This window comes from Acipenser ruthenus, chromosome 3, assembly GCF_902713425.1.
Source record: "Acipenser ruthenus chromosome 3, fAciRut3.2 maternal haplotype, whole genome shotgun sequence".
Classification (NCBI taxonomy): Eukaryota; Metazoa; Chordata; class Actinopteri; order Acipenseriformes; family Acipenseridae; genus Acipenser; species Acipenser ruthenus.
This window is the reverse complement of record NC_081191.1, coordinates 43,598,284-43,615,679: the sequence shown is the minus strand read 5'-3', so window position 1 is coordinate 43,615,679 and position 17,396 is coordinate 43,598,284. Positions and strand designations below refer to the sequence as shown.

At 39.8% G+C, this 17,396-nt stretch overlaps 1 protein-coding gene across 6 annotated transcripts; it reads right to left on the bottom strand.

Moving 5' to 3' along the window:
- Window positions 1-1,203: 1,203 nt before the first annotated feature.
- LOC131720081 (uncharacterized) lies at window positions 1,204-15,485 on the bottom strand. Of its 6 annotated transcripts, none has more exons than XM_059012968.1 (4): window positions 15,355-15,485; window positions 9,274-9,471; window positions 6,805-6,902; window positions 1,204-4,860 (listed from the first exon to the last, which is right to left on the bottom strand). In XM_059012968.1, exons 2-4 carry the CDS (start codon window positions 9,455-9,457, stop codon window positions 3,526-3,528), a joined length of 1,617 nt encoding a protein of 538 aa, XP_058868951.1. In that variant the 5' UTR covers window positions 9,458-9,471; window positions 15,355-15,485; the 3' UTR covers window positions 1,204-3,525. The 6 variants fall into 6 exon arrangements, with proteins under 6 accessions (XP_058868951.1, XP_058868955.1, XP_058868950.1 ...); XM_059012972.1 differs by having other exon boundaries at window positions 9,274-9,467; window positions 15,355-15,475; XM_059012967.1 differs by lacking the exon at window positions 15,355-15,485 and adding an exon at window positions 11,200-11,492 and having other exon boundaries at window positions 9,274-9,500.
- Window positions 15,486-17,396: the final 1,911 nt, after the last annotated feature.

The window sequence follows — 17,396 nt, the reverse complement described above, 5'->3', positions numbered from 1 at the left end:
TGTTTTTTTTAATACCAGAATAACAAGCATTAAATACATAATTTGAGACATACATGAAGACCACAATCTGGACAGTTTAATGGTTGTTCATGAGTTTATTCATGTTATTATTTCATTGTACTGCAGGGGATTTTTAATTTTTAATTTTTTTTTTATCATAGATTCCATATATATATATTGTATACACAAGGATCTTTATTCTTATATATGGAAACAAACTATATCTATTTACAAAACTGCAATTAAACAATACTTTTTTTCTAGGCTTCTGTGACAAAATTCTATCAAAACACACTGTGATCTTTTAAGCATCTTTGTCGAATGAGTTCTATGAATGTCTATTCTATAATCCACACCATCAAGAGAACCATAAATACAAATTCATATGTGGTTCAGGAATAGGAATTGAAGTCATTCTGTCATTGGATTTGAAGAAATGCAAGATGGATTCTGAAATTAGATCTGGTTATTCACGCTGTAGCATTATAAAAAAACATATTGTATAAAGTTGTATGGCAAATGTGATGCAAGAATCTTAAAGCCACATAAAACAAAACTGGTCAAGGTTAATGTCATCAAGGTTAAAAAACATAGTGGGCCTGCACACCTTTAGAATATGTGCTTCTACCACTCAAAGAAAAGGTCTGAAATGAACCCAATCTGGAAATTAAGATGAAGGAATATGGAATGAGATAGCAATGCTATACCATCGACATATTGCATTGACATACTGGAACCCTGCACTTACTAGGCAAATGACATTCTGGTTAAAGGCTGTTATTGGGCAGCAGTGTGGAGTAGTGGTTAGGGCTCTGGACTCTTGACCGGAGGGTTGTGGGTTAAATCCCTGTGGGGGACACTGCTGCTGTACCCTGGAGCAAGGTACTTTGCCTAGATTGCTCCAGTAAAAACCCCACTGATAAAAGGGTAATTGTATGTAAAAATAATGTGATATCTTGTAACAATTGTAAGTTGCCCTGGATAAGGGTGTCTGCTAAGAAATAATAATTGGCTGCCCTCGATCCATGTATTTTTGTAGCAAATTACAGTATTCCCCCAAATGCACAGGTGCCATCAACACCTTCTTTAGATTTTGCTGTCCACAATCAGGGCCGCTGCAAGGATTTTTGCCACCCTAGGCAAACAAAATTTTATATACACAGTGCCTATAGAAAGTCTACAACCCCTTGAACTTTTTTCACATTTTGTTGTGTCAGTGCCTCAGAGTTTCATGCATTTAAATGAGGATTTTTTTCCACTTATCTACACACCATACTCCACACTGTTAAGGGGAAAAAAGTTTTTATTGAGAAAAAAAAATTATGTATTAAAAATACAAAACTGAAAGATCATAATTGGATAAGTCTCCACCCCCGAGTTAATACTTGGTGGAAGCACCTTTGGCAGCAATTACAGCTGTGAGTCTGTTGGGATAGGTCTCTACCAACTTTGCACACCTAGATTTGGCAATATTTGACCATTCTTTACAAAACGGTTCAAGCTCTGTCAAGTTCCTTGGGGAGTGTTGATGGACAGCAATCTTCAAGTCATGCCACAAATTTTCGATTGGATTTAGGTCGAGGCTCTGACTGAGCCACTGAAGGACATTTACCTTTTTGTTCCTTAGCCACTCCAGTGTAGCTTTGGCTGTGTGCTTTGGGTTGTTGTCATGCTGAAAGGTGAACTTCTGTCCCAGTTTCAGCTTTCTTGCAGAGGGCAGCAGGTTTTCCTCAAGGACTTCTCTGTACTTTGCTCCATTCATTTTCCCTTCTATCCTGACAAATGCCCCAGTCCCTGCCGATGAGAAACATTAGGGATGGTGTTCTTTTTTGCATACTTCAAAAAGGATTCAAGGTGGGCTTTCTTGAGTAATGGTTTCCTTCTTGCCACCCTACTATACAGGCCAGATTTGTGGAGTGCTTGGGATATTGTTGTCACATGCACTTTGACCAGGCTTGGCCATAAAAGCCTGTAGTTCTTGCAAAGTTGCCATTGGCCTCTTGGTAGCCTCTCTGATCAGTCTCCTTCTTGCTCGGTCATCCAGTTTGGAGGGACGGCCTGATCTAGGCAGGGTCTTGGTGGTGCCATACACCTTCCACTTCTTAATAATCGTCTTGACCGTGCTCCAAGGTATATTCAAGGCCTTTGATATTTTTTTATACCCTGATCTGTGCCTTTCAACAACTTTGTCCCGGAGTTCTTTGGAAATCGCCTTGGTGCTCATAGTTGAGTCTTTGCTTTGAAATGCACTACCCAGCAGAGGGAACCTACAGGAACTGCTGAATGTATCCTGAAATCATGTGAATCACTACAATTTAACACAGGTGGAGGCCACTTAACTTGGTGTGTGATTTTGAAGGCGATTGGTTACACGTGAGCTAATTTAGGATTGCTATTACAAGGGGGGTGGACACTTATCCAACCAAGCTATTTTTAATTAATTTTATACAAATTTCCAGAATATTCTTTTCACTTGGAAGTTGTGGGGAAGGATGTGTAGATAAATGAAAAAAAAACTATTTTAATGCATTTAAGGCAGCAAAAGGTGAACATTTTGAAAGGGGGTGTAGACTTACATCGTCACAAAACTACAACTATATACAATCATCACTCTGGTTACAAACGGTAGTGACATCTACTGTGAGCTCTACAATGACAATATTTATGATCAATGGATTCTACCACCATGCATGAGCTTAGAGTTATAAATAACAATTGATACAGGATATGCAGGTTACTTCAAACACATCGTATTTTCATTGTATCTTATTTGTACAGTACTGTATTGCGTTCCTTAACTACTATAAAACTGGTATCTAACGTGTAGGTTAGTGATCATATAATCGTGCACAGCAAATCCTCCAGTACTTTTTTCTATATGCAGACCCTTGACTTAAGAATCAACTTTAAAGAACGAATCCCTTGGATCCTTTAATACCCAACGTGAAAAAGTTTTGAGGTTGGACTCCCGAGTGGCGCATCCAGTAAAGGTGCTCTGCATGGAGTGCAGGATGTGCGCTATAGTCTTGACGTCGCAAATTCAAGTCCAGGCTATTCCTTTGCTGACCGAGGACGGGAGCTTCCAGGGGGCGGCACTCACTTGGTCGAGCGCCGCCTGGGGGGAGGGTGGGCTAGGTCGGCCAGGGTGTCCTCGGCTCACCGGGCACCAGCAACCCCTGTAGTCTGGCCGGGCGCCTGCGGGCTTGCCTGTAAGCTGCCCGGGGCTGCGTTGTCCTCCGACGCTGTAGCTCTGGGTGGTTGCATGGTGAGTCTGCAGTGTGTAAAAAAGCAGTCGGCTGACGGCACACACTTCAGAGGACAGCGTGTGCTTGTCTTCGCCACTCCCGAGTCAGGGGTGGTAGCGGTGGGCGGAGTCTAAAAAAATAATTGGACATTACTAAATTGGGGAGAAAACAATAAAAATAATTGGTGACCACTAAATTAGAAAAAAAAAAAAATTCAAAAGTTTTGAGGTCAACCAGCTACTAAAACCGGACAGACTCCTCTCACTTTCACCTTCTATTCTTAATTTTTCTTTCGCTTAAACATTTTGTCCGAAAAAATGGTCATGCTTCTCATCAAAGTTGGCAATTTTTTTTTTTTTTTTTTCACGTCACTCTCGACACCCAGCCCTCCCTGTCCAGACGGAGGCTCTCTTTCTGCTTCTCGACTGCTCTCTATCCAGGCTTGCTGGCGTTCCTTTGTCTTGCCCCTGGTTTCTGAGGAGGCCCTTTTCCTCTGGAGGCTCTTCTCTTTCTTTTTGGGACTGGGTGTGCTTCCTGCTTTCTCCTTCTCCAGCCCTGTCACACCCAGCTGTCCCATCCCCTGGTACTTTTCTGGGAAGTACTGCTGGGCACTGGCAGACCCCTCCATGGGACTGCTGAGGTCCGTTGTGCTCGGTTGTCGGGGGAGGGAAGAGCTGCGCCTGACGTCACCTCTGTCCATCCAGCGTCCTTGACGATTACTGTCAAGCTGCTCCCCCACTGAGGAATTAACTGCCTGCCCCAGCAGCCTCAGCCTCAGCTCATAGCTCTCCATCGAAGGTCCCACCAGCTGTATGCTCCCCCCGTCAGGACAGATCACTAGAACTTTGTAAATATTTTTTAACATCTTGGACTGCTCCAGAATCTGACTTTGTTGCTGACGGTCATAGGAAGAGAGATCAATTTCCTGTGTCCGTAGAGTATGTCCTAGTTCAAATAACAGACTGGACAGCAGTTCCTTAGCTACTTTTAAAATACTTTCAGGGCTGTCATGGCCAATCAGTGGAGTTAAGATCACATTACTGATCTCATCACTCTCCTCCTCGCTCATTTCCACACAGTGGCTATCCAGGATCTCAGACATCTCCTGCCTATGGAAAGCTTTGGCGTACCTCAGCACATGCTTGTCAATGTTGAACGCAAGTCTCTGGGCTTTCCTGGTGGTTTGATGGGCTTGAGGTGACAAAGGTAAGGTGACTGGCTGAGCTCTGGAGTGTCTCTCTCCCATGGAATATGGATCATTCCCTTGCCCTGGAGAATTTGAGAATTTTATTTTGGATATTGCCCCGTTCCCTGAGTCGTTAACCCTGCTGTGTCTGGCCCCAATGCTGTTCTCCAGCCCTTGCACTTCATCTGCAGTGTAAAGGTATCGGCTGGCCGGAGGTCCCTGGACATCCCTGGGAGCAGCAGGCAGCAGTTTGCAGAGTTTAGTCCTCAGCTTCCTTAGCTCTGTGAAGGAGCCCTCGATCTGTAGCTCCTCAGGGCGTCGTCCCTGCAGTTCAGTCACCCTGAAGCGGTGTTTCTCAAGAAGCTCTCTCACCCTGCCTTGGTCTGGGAACATCTCCAGGCTTAGGCTTGTTCTCACGGGCATGTCAACCTGTCAACAATTGAGATGTGGTTAGAAGTGTTTCAATGGAAAAGGTGCATCAAAACAGAGTCTGACTCCAGGCTAATGTAACCATTTAGCAGGGTGTTTTGTTTCACTATTTCCAGAAGCTGTTTCTTATGCCACATTTCCATTAGCACCATGAAACCAGTCTTTACAATGCAATCTCCTCGTTACAAGAACTGAGGATGCTGGTTTCACCTGCAGTTTACTATTGCCTATATGTATCGCATTTGGTGTAATTTCCACTTATAAATCAATTCACCTGCCTCTAATATTTCTCTGACAATGTAAAGCCCTCCATTTTGATTATATTTAATCCAGTTCCCCGTTCTATATTAGAAATGGATCAGAGATTTTCTTTAACCTGATTGGTCAATCTCTGGAGAAGGACATTGAATGTTATCTTTCAGAATATGTTTAATCTCTGTTGCAAATCAATCTGCCAGAAAATATGTAAATACACTATTCATTTATGTAATTTTAACTTTTCTCTGCTTGATGAAAAAAATCTCCATTTTGGTAAACACCCATTGTCTTTCAATGTAGACTAAAACTCTGCTTCCTCGCTGTCCTATATGTTAAGTCTATCTATTTACATTTAGTATAGAAAATGCAGTTAAAAAAATAGAGAATAGTGTTTGCTGTCAGCAGCAATACAGTAAATACAACAGAAATAGCAACTGGTCTCCAGTTTGAATAACAAGTTGTAGAAATCAGACAACTGGATGAAGTCATTACTTTCAGCAAATTTATTTAGCATATCATAACAACACAGGCACAGTGCTCTCATCTCTAACAAAGCCAGGAGACTTTGAATAAACTTTATGAACAAGTTACTGAACACACAGCACGATCTGCATTAACACATGTAGGATACTAGATGCTGTACTTTTAATTACAGGGCCATCCATTTTGTTTGGATGTGTGCTTTAGCAACCTCAAAAATTGGTAAGAAATATACATTTTGTCAGCTACGAATGTTAAGAACCAAAAAAATATGGCATAAAAGCAAAAAAAAACTTAAATACTGAAACTTACACAAATACACAAACCTGTACTCAAATCCTAATTAAAAATAAAGTCACTTGTACTTTTATTCTTTTACATGTTTTACAAGAGGTAGAGAAAAACAAACAGTTCACAAATCATGTACTGGACTGAATAACAGCTCCATATAAGTAGAAGTTTTTTTTTTAGTATTGAGGTATTATTAAATCCCCGTGTTGCAGCATCGTTCACTGCTGGTAATTTAAAGCTTTACAGATACAGCACATGACACCGAGATTAGCAGTCTAATATATATATATATATATATATATATATATATATATATATATACTCTTGGAATATTGAGGGAAATGTTTGTAGTATAAAACTAGTGCTGTATAAAATCACCAAAAAAACCCCTTCATTTTGGGACATTTAACTGCATGAGACGGGCCTTACCAGACTGGCCCTCTTCTTCGGGTTCCTTCAAATTTAAGAAGCACTTTTTTAACCAATTTTTTCTTTGTGTATTACAATAAAAGATGTGACTGTACATGTTACGCAAGTGTAGGCTCCCCGGGCACGCCCCACAGCCAATCAGGTCCTCCGATTAGCTCAGCTCAGCTCCGGGCAAGTCTTCCTGTTTACCACAGCAGCAGCGTTTTGGGTTGCGTCTTAACTTCGAGGGCGTCTTAAATTCAAAGGAATACGGTATGTCTCTTCTTTGACATACGTTTTGACTACATCTCTTTTCAATGGTGACATTTGTTTTACAGGTCAGATTTTTACCTACAGGGATTGCTGTAGTCTTCACCCTCAGAACCTCCTTTCTCTTTATGACAGTGTTAAATTAAAAACCAGCACCAGGATAAAAAGTCCTGATCAATGTACAAGTAAAGCAGCCCACTCGTGTTCAATCTGTTGCTTATATAGTGTGGCACCCACCTCTATACTTTCCTCACTCCCCACTGTCTTGACCTCCAGGGGGTGTTTCCCTGACTGCAGCTCCAGAACTTGAGTGCACTGCAGAACCCTGTCAGCAACTGGAGGGGAGATCAGAGGGAGAAACACTTTAGAAAATATATTATGTAATTATTGCAAAAGTTTGGTTCATTGACAGTTAGACGCTGTGTAAAGGACGGACCCTTTCATTAATTCGCTCCCCTCCGTATTTCAGGATTTTTGATGTGTTAGTCATATAGCAAAAACAGTAAAACAGTAAATCAATGTTGTGCACAGTACCTGCTTAAATCTTTCCTATACACTGATTTGTGGTCCTACCATTTGCTCCATGGTCACAAAATATAATTTCTCTGCCGTGCTATTCCCCATGCTGCTTACTCAGGTGAGACTTATTCGTGCTGTGATAAGTGCGATCAGTTCCGAGCAGATTTAGCAAGGGCCTGTTCATTTCAATAACATACCAGTGAGGGGGGAGTAATGATTACCAGGACTAGGTGTAACACTAATGTGAGTTTCTAATCCTGTGGGTTTTTCAATTCCAGTCCAGGTCTTAAAGGGTACCTGTACCCAAAAATAGCAAAGCTCTCTAAATGCTCTTTATATCAAATAAATGCTTCTTGCTGCACCGATTTGGTCAACAAGTCGCGCGTTTAGTGATGTTTTCAATTTCTTTGTCAACTTTCTGGGTCAAGTAACACTTGAGGGACATGACATCAAGTGGTTTATTTCAATGATAGGCCAAAAGTTGCGTGCATGGGTTTATGGGATACAGCGCTGAAAACCCATAGCGTGTGGCATGGCAGAACACAAAACTTTTGGGTACTTAAATAATAAGCATAAAAACAAGACAAAAAGGTTATTTTGTGTGCCAAAGCCTATTAATTGAGAACGGACGATTATAGCAAAAAATGGCTACATAATTTGAGAACGGGGCATACACTGAAAACCTTTCCAATAGTTCAAAATTCTTTCGTGTATGAGGACCACTTTGAACCTGACTGTTATGAAAGGAACATGCAGGCACAGCTTGGGTATGAATGCAAGACAAGGCTAAAACCTGACGCGATGCCAACAATATTTGCCCACAAGAAAAAAAATGTCTCACAGCAAAGGCCAGCTTTTCGTTTAGCACGATGAAATCATCAAAAAGTAGGTCATTGTATATAACTCAATTGTATTTATTAACAATAAGCAATAAACTACATCAAAGTGGGCAAGATAAACGACAAGACCAATTGTCACCAGAAGCCCGAGATACTAGTATTATAGGCTTTTTATTGCACTTTGATTTACTTTATTTGTTGTTGAAGCTGTTTACAAAAGCTTGAAAAAGTAGAACACTTGTATGAATTATAGAAAAAACAGATAAGTAGTGTGGAGTAGTGGTTAGGGCTCTGGACTCTTGACCGGAGAGTCGTGGGTTCAATCCCCGTGGAGGACACTGCTACTGTACCCTTGAGCAAGGTACTTTACCCAGATTGCTCCAGTAAAAACCCAGCTGTATAAATGGGTAATTGTATGTAAAAATAATGTGTAAAAAATAATGTAATTAAATGTAAAAAATAATGTGATATCTTGTAACAATTGTAAGTCATCCTGGATAAGGGCGTCTGCTAAGAAATAAATAATAATTATCGTTTTCCAGTTTGGAAATTGTTACACTTCAGTTTTTCACTGTTTTCAGGTATTTGTGGCGTTATTATTTTCTGTGAATATACTCCACACAAGAAGGTGGGGGACATCTTACATGCCTTCCTAGGAGCTGCCACAGTGGATGTATCTAGTAAACATACGATAGGCCATCAGCCTATACTGTTTGAAGGGGGGGAAAAAAATGTATTGTAAAATTTGTCAAATGGTTATTATGCAATTAAGCCTATCTTTTTATGACATGATATTAGCACATTTAGTCTAACCCCAACGGTTGATATAAGTACCCTTCTATTTGACTTTTTTCATTCATAATAATCAGATAAATGCTGAAGCAAATTATTTTGTTAGCTGCAGCTATAGACTAGCAGTGTTCGGAAAGGAAATCAACGACCCGAAGTCATATCCTGTTCGCCACACGAGACCCAATGCAAAGAAGCTGAACGTTGTTTTAATTCTTATATATCGTAAATTGGCTGAGCAGGGGCTTTAAATAGTGTCAAAAGTTTTCAGCCACATGTTTTCTATTGAAGTTATTCTATATTCACTACCACTACAGGTACCCTTTAATGCCATGCAGTTCCTACATTAGGTAACTGAACTTGTTATTGGTCAATTCATTATTGTAGGACTTGAGTAGAACAAAAACCCAGACTGGAACTTAATTACCAGAGTTGTGCACCACTGCCATAGAGCAAATGATCAATGTTATACTACCTTATTTTCTACCAGAGGCCCAATGGAGACACATTAGCTGGGAAAGTAGTACAATAAAGAATAAAGAAGCTCAGTGTGCTGCACCTTCCTCCTGCTCGAAGGTGACGAGCGCCTCTCCTGGTGTGTCGGTGGGGAATCTCACCCCCAGGACCTCCCCTCCCCCGTTCCGGGGCCGCAGGAAGTGAATCAGCAGCTTGTCGATCATCCGATCATCAGGGAGGACACTGGGAACCCGGAGGACCTGGAGTGTGCGTCTGTCAGCAGCCATGGTCCTCCCTCTGTCTATCAGATATAGTGACTTTCCAAGGTGTCTTTATACATTGTAAACCACGGTAATCAATGAAATACTTCAAATAAATATAAAGCTATAAATATTAAATCAGGTTGTACAGTACACTTTACATTGAAAATGGGTGTGTTCGTCTTAATGGTAAATGACTGTTTACACAGAAGGCTTAAACATGTAATCAATAAAACATAGACTTACGGCCTTAGTTGCAGGACTATAAAAATATTTATCAATATTTAAAGCTGCAGCTCTACACAAACAATATAATCCCTGTGTGAGCTACATCCTAACTATAGTCTATAGTTCAGCCTTCTGTGAACTCCATCAGAACCCAGAACAAGACTAAGGTATGTAAGGTAGCTTCCCTTATAAAAGATTACCATAGTAAATTTGCACTGTAATTTTGCAGTTTTCCCACAATAAAACTATTGTACTATACACTACGTTTGCCATAGTTTAACATGGGTTTACTATACCTCCCTGTGCTTTATGCACTTTGCTATGCTTTTCTATGGTAAACTTTCATAAGGGTATCTTCCTCCCTGCTTAAAGCTTTTGGACATGACTGAATTAAACAGCCATTCTCCTGCTAATAAACTCAGTAGCAAGCAAGTGGAGTACCATGCAAATTCATCTCAGGGAGGAAATACAAACATGTAAACAAATGCTGTTGTTTCTGTATACTCAAATATTTTACAAAAGCATTATGGGGCTAATATTTTAATATTTATGGGGCATGGCTGCACCTTTGTATTTTAAAGATGTATCTCAATCGTTTATTGGATTGTTTTTCAAAAGCAGCAGCAGTATATTGACTTCATGAAAAGACATATATACAATAAACTTTGTGCCTTGTCGTACGAAATAAAATGTATATAAATAAAATGATCCCATACTTGTTCTTAAATGTCGCTCTCTCTGGTGAGAAATTGACACACGTTTATGCACTATTATAAACGGGATTCTCACACACCGTTTGTATTCATCATAACACATAGAGGAGGCTGTGTGGTTAAAGAAAAGGGTTTGTAAACAGCAGGTCCCTGGTTCAAATGTCACCTCACCCACTGACTCATTGTGTGACCCTGAGCAAGTGACTTAGTTTAACCTCCTTGTGCTCCGTCTTTCAGGAGAGACGTAGTTGTAAGTGACTCTGCAGCTAATGCATAGTTCACACACCCTATCTCTGTAAGTCACCTTGGATAAAGGCGTCTGCTAAATAAACAATTAATAATAATAATAACACATGAATATGACCGTATAATAATGATAATAATAATAATAATACATTACACAAAAAAAAGAAAGTGCTTATGTACGCCAGTTATGTATAATTCCCTTCCAACAATGTATAGTCTGAATTAGTTCTGCAAGTCAATAGGACCTGAAATGACTAACAAAACAACAGTCTGTAATTTGTATTTATTTGTTTATTTTAATAGACTTGAGTGAGCCTCTCGTTAAAAACCCCACAACAGGGATATCGAAATACTGTAGTACCAGGCAGTATGCATCGAAGTTAATCATTATTTCCAGTTTCGATATCTCGGGATCAAACTTCAGTCAAGTTTAATAAAAAATGGGTTAATAAAAATAAACTATACTATTGCTAAAAGATGCTGGCTGTCATCATGCTTAAAAAACAACATACGGTAAGCTACAGTATGGAAAACGTAAACTCCAGCAAACAACAATTTAATCTGGTAATTTAAAATGTCTACCTTTCGCAAAGAGATCCAGTCAGCAGCAGCAGGTTTTCCCCCTTCCCAAAGTCTAAACCCGTGAAGTTCAAACCAGAACAGAAACGAAAGTAAAACTATCTCTCTCACGATTCGTCAGAACTTTTTATTCGAACCTAGGGGCGGAGCTCGGGATTCCAGCCCAGCGTGCGATTACTGTACCGCACTTACTGACAGGGTAATGCTTCTGCGGTTAACCGGGCTTGCCAAAGTTTTTGTTCCAACCCTGTTCTATATTGCTTAATTGAACCAATTAAACCTCTATCCAGACCCTCAAGTAGCCATGATCACACTTTAGCTGTTACACCTGGAGTGGAATAGCCCCCCCCCCCCCCCCCCCCCCCGGACCTGGATTGGACACCCCTGATGTAAATATTGCACACAAAATAACATATATTATTGCTTCTATATAGCTTTTAGCTGTATTTATTTTTAAATGATAAAAAATGTTTACACTATATATATAATCTTTACACTAGAACTACAAACTACATGGCAATGGGTGCATTTAATAGAAATTGTGAAATTCGTGATAACCATGAAGAAAATACAGCCTTATGTATAAGGTCCCGAATGGATTAGCACGCAGTTACTTGGGGAGCAAGGGGAGAAAGCTGAGCACCGAGAATTATTGACCCTGTATACTCCTAATCACACTCTTAGATCACAGCATGCAGGGCTGCTGGTTATTCCAGGGTGAATAAAAATAATATGAGAGGAAGGGCCTTGTCTTGTAAATCTCCTAAATTCTAGAATGCTCTGCCTTCTTCTGTCAGGGAAGCTGGGACTCTTTTAAATCAAGATTTATAATGTATTTTTACAAAATTGCTTTATTAATATCCTAGTTTTCCAATTAATGTTTTCCTAATTTTACAATTAAACTATTTTTGGTTATCTTTTTTAATTCCAGTTGTGTTACATTTTTGTTGACTCTTAATCGTTCTCTTTTTAGAATTTCTGTTTTATTAAATTTGGAGTTATACTGTTTATAATTTAATGTATATTGTAACATCCCCCCAAACACACCACTGCATTACAGTCTAAAACCTCTATGTTAAAAATTCCAAAACCCCTTCTTTAAAACATATACCGTGGCTCTATTTATTGCTTGATTTTTTCCCCTTGTGAAAAGACAACGAAAAAGGACAGGTTAATTGTAAAATTAGAAAATCTAACTGTGATGGGGTGCCAACTCGCCCCTATAATTTGTGTTATTATCATTTTTACTGTTGTTTTCATTATGGTTTGCATTATAATTCTTGTTTGTTTTGGATCGTCAGGGAGGGGGTTAAATTCCTCCCTGCAAAATACATGTGAGAATGTGGCTGGAGCCTTAATTGCTTAATTGTTAATTATTGGTTAATTGGGCTCCAGCCACAGACCATAAAAGACAAGTGAAACCATTTGTGGTTTGGTTTGGCGAGACAGAGACAGAGACAGAGACAGAGACAGAGACAGAGACAGAGACAGAGACAGAGACAGAGACATAAAGTGTTGTCTATAAAAATGTGTATAAATACCTGTTTAGTTTGATTTATTTTGTTGAAAGCCTTTGTTTTGTGTTTATACCTTTTGTTTGGCCCTCGTGCCTGTTTATTTGTGTTTTTTGTAAATTAAAGTATTTTTGTTTCACTGTATTCTCTGAGTCTTCTCTCTGCATCTATCCTGCCACATTAAGATAAAACACCAGTTTGTAAAAATAGAACAATTACCCAGATGTGACCCAAGTGGATGGTACACAGATGTTAGACATGCTATTCTAGGTTCCCCTGTGTCACTGTGTCTGGTTTCTATAGCCAGAGCTGACTTGTCTCTGAATCAAATCAAACTTTATTTGTATAGCGCTTTTCATGGCAGAAAACTTAACAGTTTAAAACATCAACAATAAAACTGCAACAACCATGAAAACAGCAATAAAAATAATATGTGTGTGTGTATATATATGTGTATGGATGGATGGATTTTTTTTCTTTCCTTTATTTCAATCAATCAAAACAATATTAACTTTACAAACAAATAGCACAAATGTCCATACAAAACCCTCTATTATAACAATTACAAACACATTTTTAAATTATCTTCCATCAAACACATCACCTCCCCAATTGCCCAAATTGCCTGAAACTTTTCTAGCTGGTGCACCAATTTATAAAAAGTAAAATCAACTTTAATTCTTGAGATTACCAATACTTTAAAAATAGATATTACCGCATCAGTTAAAACTCTATTCATTTTGTTTTTCCTACTTTTCAAAATTGCCATTTTTGCAGGCTGAATGATGGAGAGAAATGAGTTGGTGGCCACAATGGTATGCAATATTCTCCACTGTAGATACCCCACTCTCTTAGGAACTGGTGATCTATACAGATTCCTCCATGCAGAGGCGATGGAGTCCTCTACCTGTAGCCTCTCTCGCCAATGTGTATCAGGCAAGTTTTTTAAATTTTGAAATTGCAACACTTTCACACACATCCGATACATTTCTTTTTTTTTGTATCCCCTCGAACTGAACCTTATATCCTTCTCCAAACTTTAGGATCTGCCCCGGGGTATCAGTGGTCTGCCCTACTGCAGGTTCAACTTGCAGGTCCAACTCTGGCGGTTCTGTCTCCAGCTGACTTTTTCCTAAGAAAAACTGACTCCTCTGCTGTAACATCCCTGCAGGCAAAACAGCTTTAAGCTGCACTAAAAACCCCTCCATCACATGCACTGATCTCACACCCAGCTAGTGATTCTGCAGTTTTCCAGGCTCAGTTATCAAAATGAATTAAATCACCGATGTTCACTACTCATCTGGAAATTAAAAGTAAAACAAAACTCTTTGATTCTAAAAGATTGCATTTTAATGCTGAATTATAAATTAGAGGCTCTTCAAGCAACTAATACAACCCTACAGACTTAAAATCTCTGTTAATTCTAAAAACATTCCAAGCATTCAGCATCCCCCTATAAAAAAACAGGCAAGACCGAGAGATTTAACTTTCCACCATCTAATAAGAACAGATGCCTATCAAAATTCAACCCCCCTACTAAACGAAGGAAAGCAAAAGTCACTGTTCTCCAGGGTAGTGATTCTTGACAGTACAGCAGCCTCTGAAGCGACTGGAGTCTAAAAGCTGTTCTTATGTCCATCAGTCCCTGTCCTCCTTCTTCTACAGGCAAGTATAGCACCCCCTGCTTTATCCAATGCAGCCCATCCCAAAAGAAGCTCAGCAATAATCTCTGAATTTCCAACAGCAGAGATGGAGGGGGATCCCCACATATTAATCTGTGCCACAGCATTGATGTGACCAGGTTATTAATAATTAAAACTCTTCCTCTATAGGAAAGCTTAATTAGAAGCCACCGCAATTTATCCAATCAGCCTTTCACCTGATCCAGTATTCCTTCCCAGTTCTCTTTAGCCAGTCCCTGCCCTCCCAAGTGAACTCCCAAATATCTGAAAACCTCCCTGTTCCATTTAAGCCCTGATGGTAAATCCAATGGTCTGCTGCCCTCCCACTCTCCAATTAAAAAGGCATTACTCTTGTCCCAGTTTACCCAAGCTGAGGACACTCTTTCAAATACCTTCAAGCTCTCCTCTATTATCTGAATGTCTCTCTTATTTGTTACTAAAATAGCAAGATCATCAGCGTAAGTCACCACCTTAACAGGCTCCATTGTCACAGTAGGGACAGACAACCCATTCAATATCTTTCTCAATTTTGCCATCAGGGGTTCAAATGACAGAGAATATAACATTCCTGATAGAGAACAACCCTGGCGAATTCCCCTTTGAACTTTAAAAGGAGCACATAATACACAATTTATTTTAAGTACACTAAAAATGCTACTATAGAGCAACTTAATTTTTCCCAAAAAATTGGGACCAAAGCCAAATGACCTAATAACATCAAAAAGATACCGGTGGTCTACCCGGTCAAAAGCCTTCTCTTGATCCAGAGAGAGCAATCCAGCTTTAAAACCAAAGAGCTTGGAGGCAACTATTAAATCCCACACCAAAAATATATTATCAAATATTGTTTGGCCTGGTACACAGTACGTTTGGTCTGAATGCACAATAGTGCTCATTACTCCGCTTAGTCTATTTGCCAATGCCTTTGACAAGATTTTATAGTCAGTGCAAAGAATACTTACGGGCCTCCAGTTCTTATTAAGACACAAGTCCCCTTTCTTAGGCAGCAGAGTCAGTACTGCGCGCCGGCAGCTCAGTGGCAGTTCATTTTCCACAATGCATTCCTCCATCACTTCCAAAAGGTCACCTCCCAACTCAGACCAGAAAGTTTTATAAAACTCAACAGGTATTCCATCGATTCTGGGTGTTTTGCCCGTGTTGAGCCTTTCCAGAGCTTTAGAAAGTTCCTGCAACGTCAGTGCACTCTCCAGCTTCTCTTTCTCGCCTTCTGGAACCTGCGTTAGCCCCTGGAGGAACCGCTTGGCTCCCTCAGATCCATCCACAGCCTCTGCCGTGTACAGTTGTGAAAAGAAACCCACAGTATGCTCCCTAATAGCCTCAGGCTCACACAGCAACTGACCATTCACTGTTCTAAGACAGTGTATTGCTTTACTCTGAACCACTTTCTTTTCCAGTGCAAAAAAATATTGAGTTGGAGCATCCATCTGAGAAAGCTTTAAAAACCTTGAACGTACCAATGCTCCCTGTACCTGTGAGTCCAACAACTCAGCGAAACTCCTCTTTTTGAGCTTCAGGTCTTCATAAAGTCTGTCACTGTATGTGGTCTCCAGTGCATTATGGAGTTCAGTAATCTCCTCCTCCAGCTCTCTCATCACCTCACTAGTGCTCTTTGTAGCATTCATAGTGTACTGCTGACAAAACAGTCGGGTCTGAATTTTACTCACATCCCACCATTGCCTTATTGATAAAAATGCCTTTTTCTGCCTCCTCCACCGTTCCCAAAAGAATTTGAAACATTTTAAAAAATGATTATCTTTTAAAAGTTTAATATTAAAATGCCAATAAGACGAATAAACACGTGCAATAGGGATAGTCATATTCAAACTGACCAAACTATGATAAGATAGACCTGTGGGGTGAATAGTACATTTAGAGTAACAATTTAATTGATGCATAAAAACATAAAACGTATCTAATCGAGCTAAACATATATTCCCATCACTCCCCTTAGCCCAGGTATACTGCTTCACATCAGGATTCATTACTCTCCACACATCCTCCATATCCTGCACTGTTAAAACAGTGACCAGCTCCTTAACTGACCTGGGGTGAGGCTCTGGGCCATTTCTGTCTAGCTTGTCGTCAACTATACAGTTAAAATCACCAGCTATTAAAACAACTTCTTCAGTCTGACTCTGGGCAATAACTCCATTGAGATACTGAAAAACAGCACCCTCTCTCTCCCATCATTTGGTGCATAAATATTAACAAATACTAAATTTCTACCTTCTACCAATACTTGCACTTTTAACAAGCGACCTTTAATGATCTCACTTACATTGATAGAGTCATACTTAAACCCCTTCGCAAATAATATGGCAACTCCAGCACTAAAATTCGTTCCATGACTAAAAATAACCTCCCCTTCCCAATCCCGAATCCATTCAGATTTATTATTATCATCTGTATGGGTCTCCTGGAGCATGGCAACATTAACTTTCTTTTGGGTTAATGTCACAAAGACGGCCAGAGTGGGTGGCGTCAGACCAGAAACAGGAACACAAACGACAGAGAGATGGGGTTTTGGTGAGGCTGAACGCGTGATCGCGTTCAGCATTTAATAAACAGAACAGAAAATAAAAGGTTGGAACAGACAAAAACACGGGACACGGCACTTGCGCCAAAATAAACAGACATACAAAAACGCACTAAACACAAACGGTGCACGGAGACAAACAAACACGGTGAGTACACACACTTATCTTTGCTTTTAATGATTTTAACTCTCTCCTCTCTCTCACCCGTTCTCCTCTTCCGAACACCTAACCCTGAGTGCAAGAAATGTGCGTCTATATATACTATTGTGCTGGGATTCAATTACTAATTAATTATTCACTTGAATCCCAGCACGTGAATTAATTCTGTGCAACCCTGTGCTCACATATTACATTTAATCAGCACGTGAAGTGATTTGTGCTCTCCTCGTGCCTAAATACAAATCTACCTTTTTAAATACACGTGAAACACAGACCCGTTTATATCC

Coding starts and splice junctions, on each gene's coding strand:
- LOC131720081 (XM_059012968.1), bottom strand. CDS start 9,457: ATGGCTGCTGACAGACGCACACTCCAGGTCCTCCGGGTTCCCAGTGTC. Junction 6,903..9,273: donor CACCTTCGAGCAGGAGGAAG/GTGCAGCACACT, acceptor TCTCCCCTCCAG/TTGCTGACAGGGTTCTGCAG. Junction 4,861..6,804: donor GGAGTGAGGAAAGTATAGAG/GTGGGTGCCACA, acceptor AATTGTTGACAG/GTTGACATGCCCGTGAGAAC.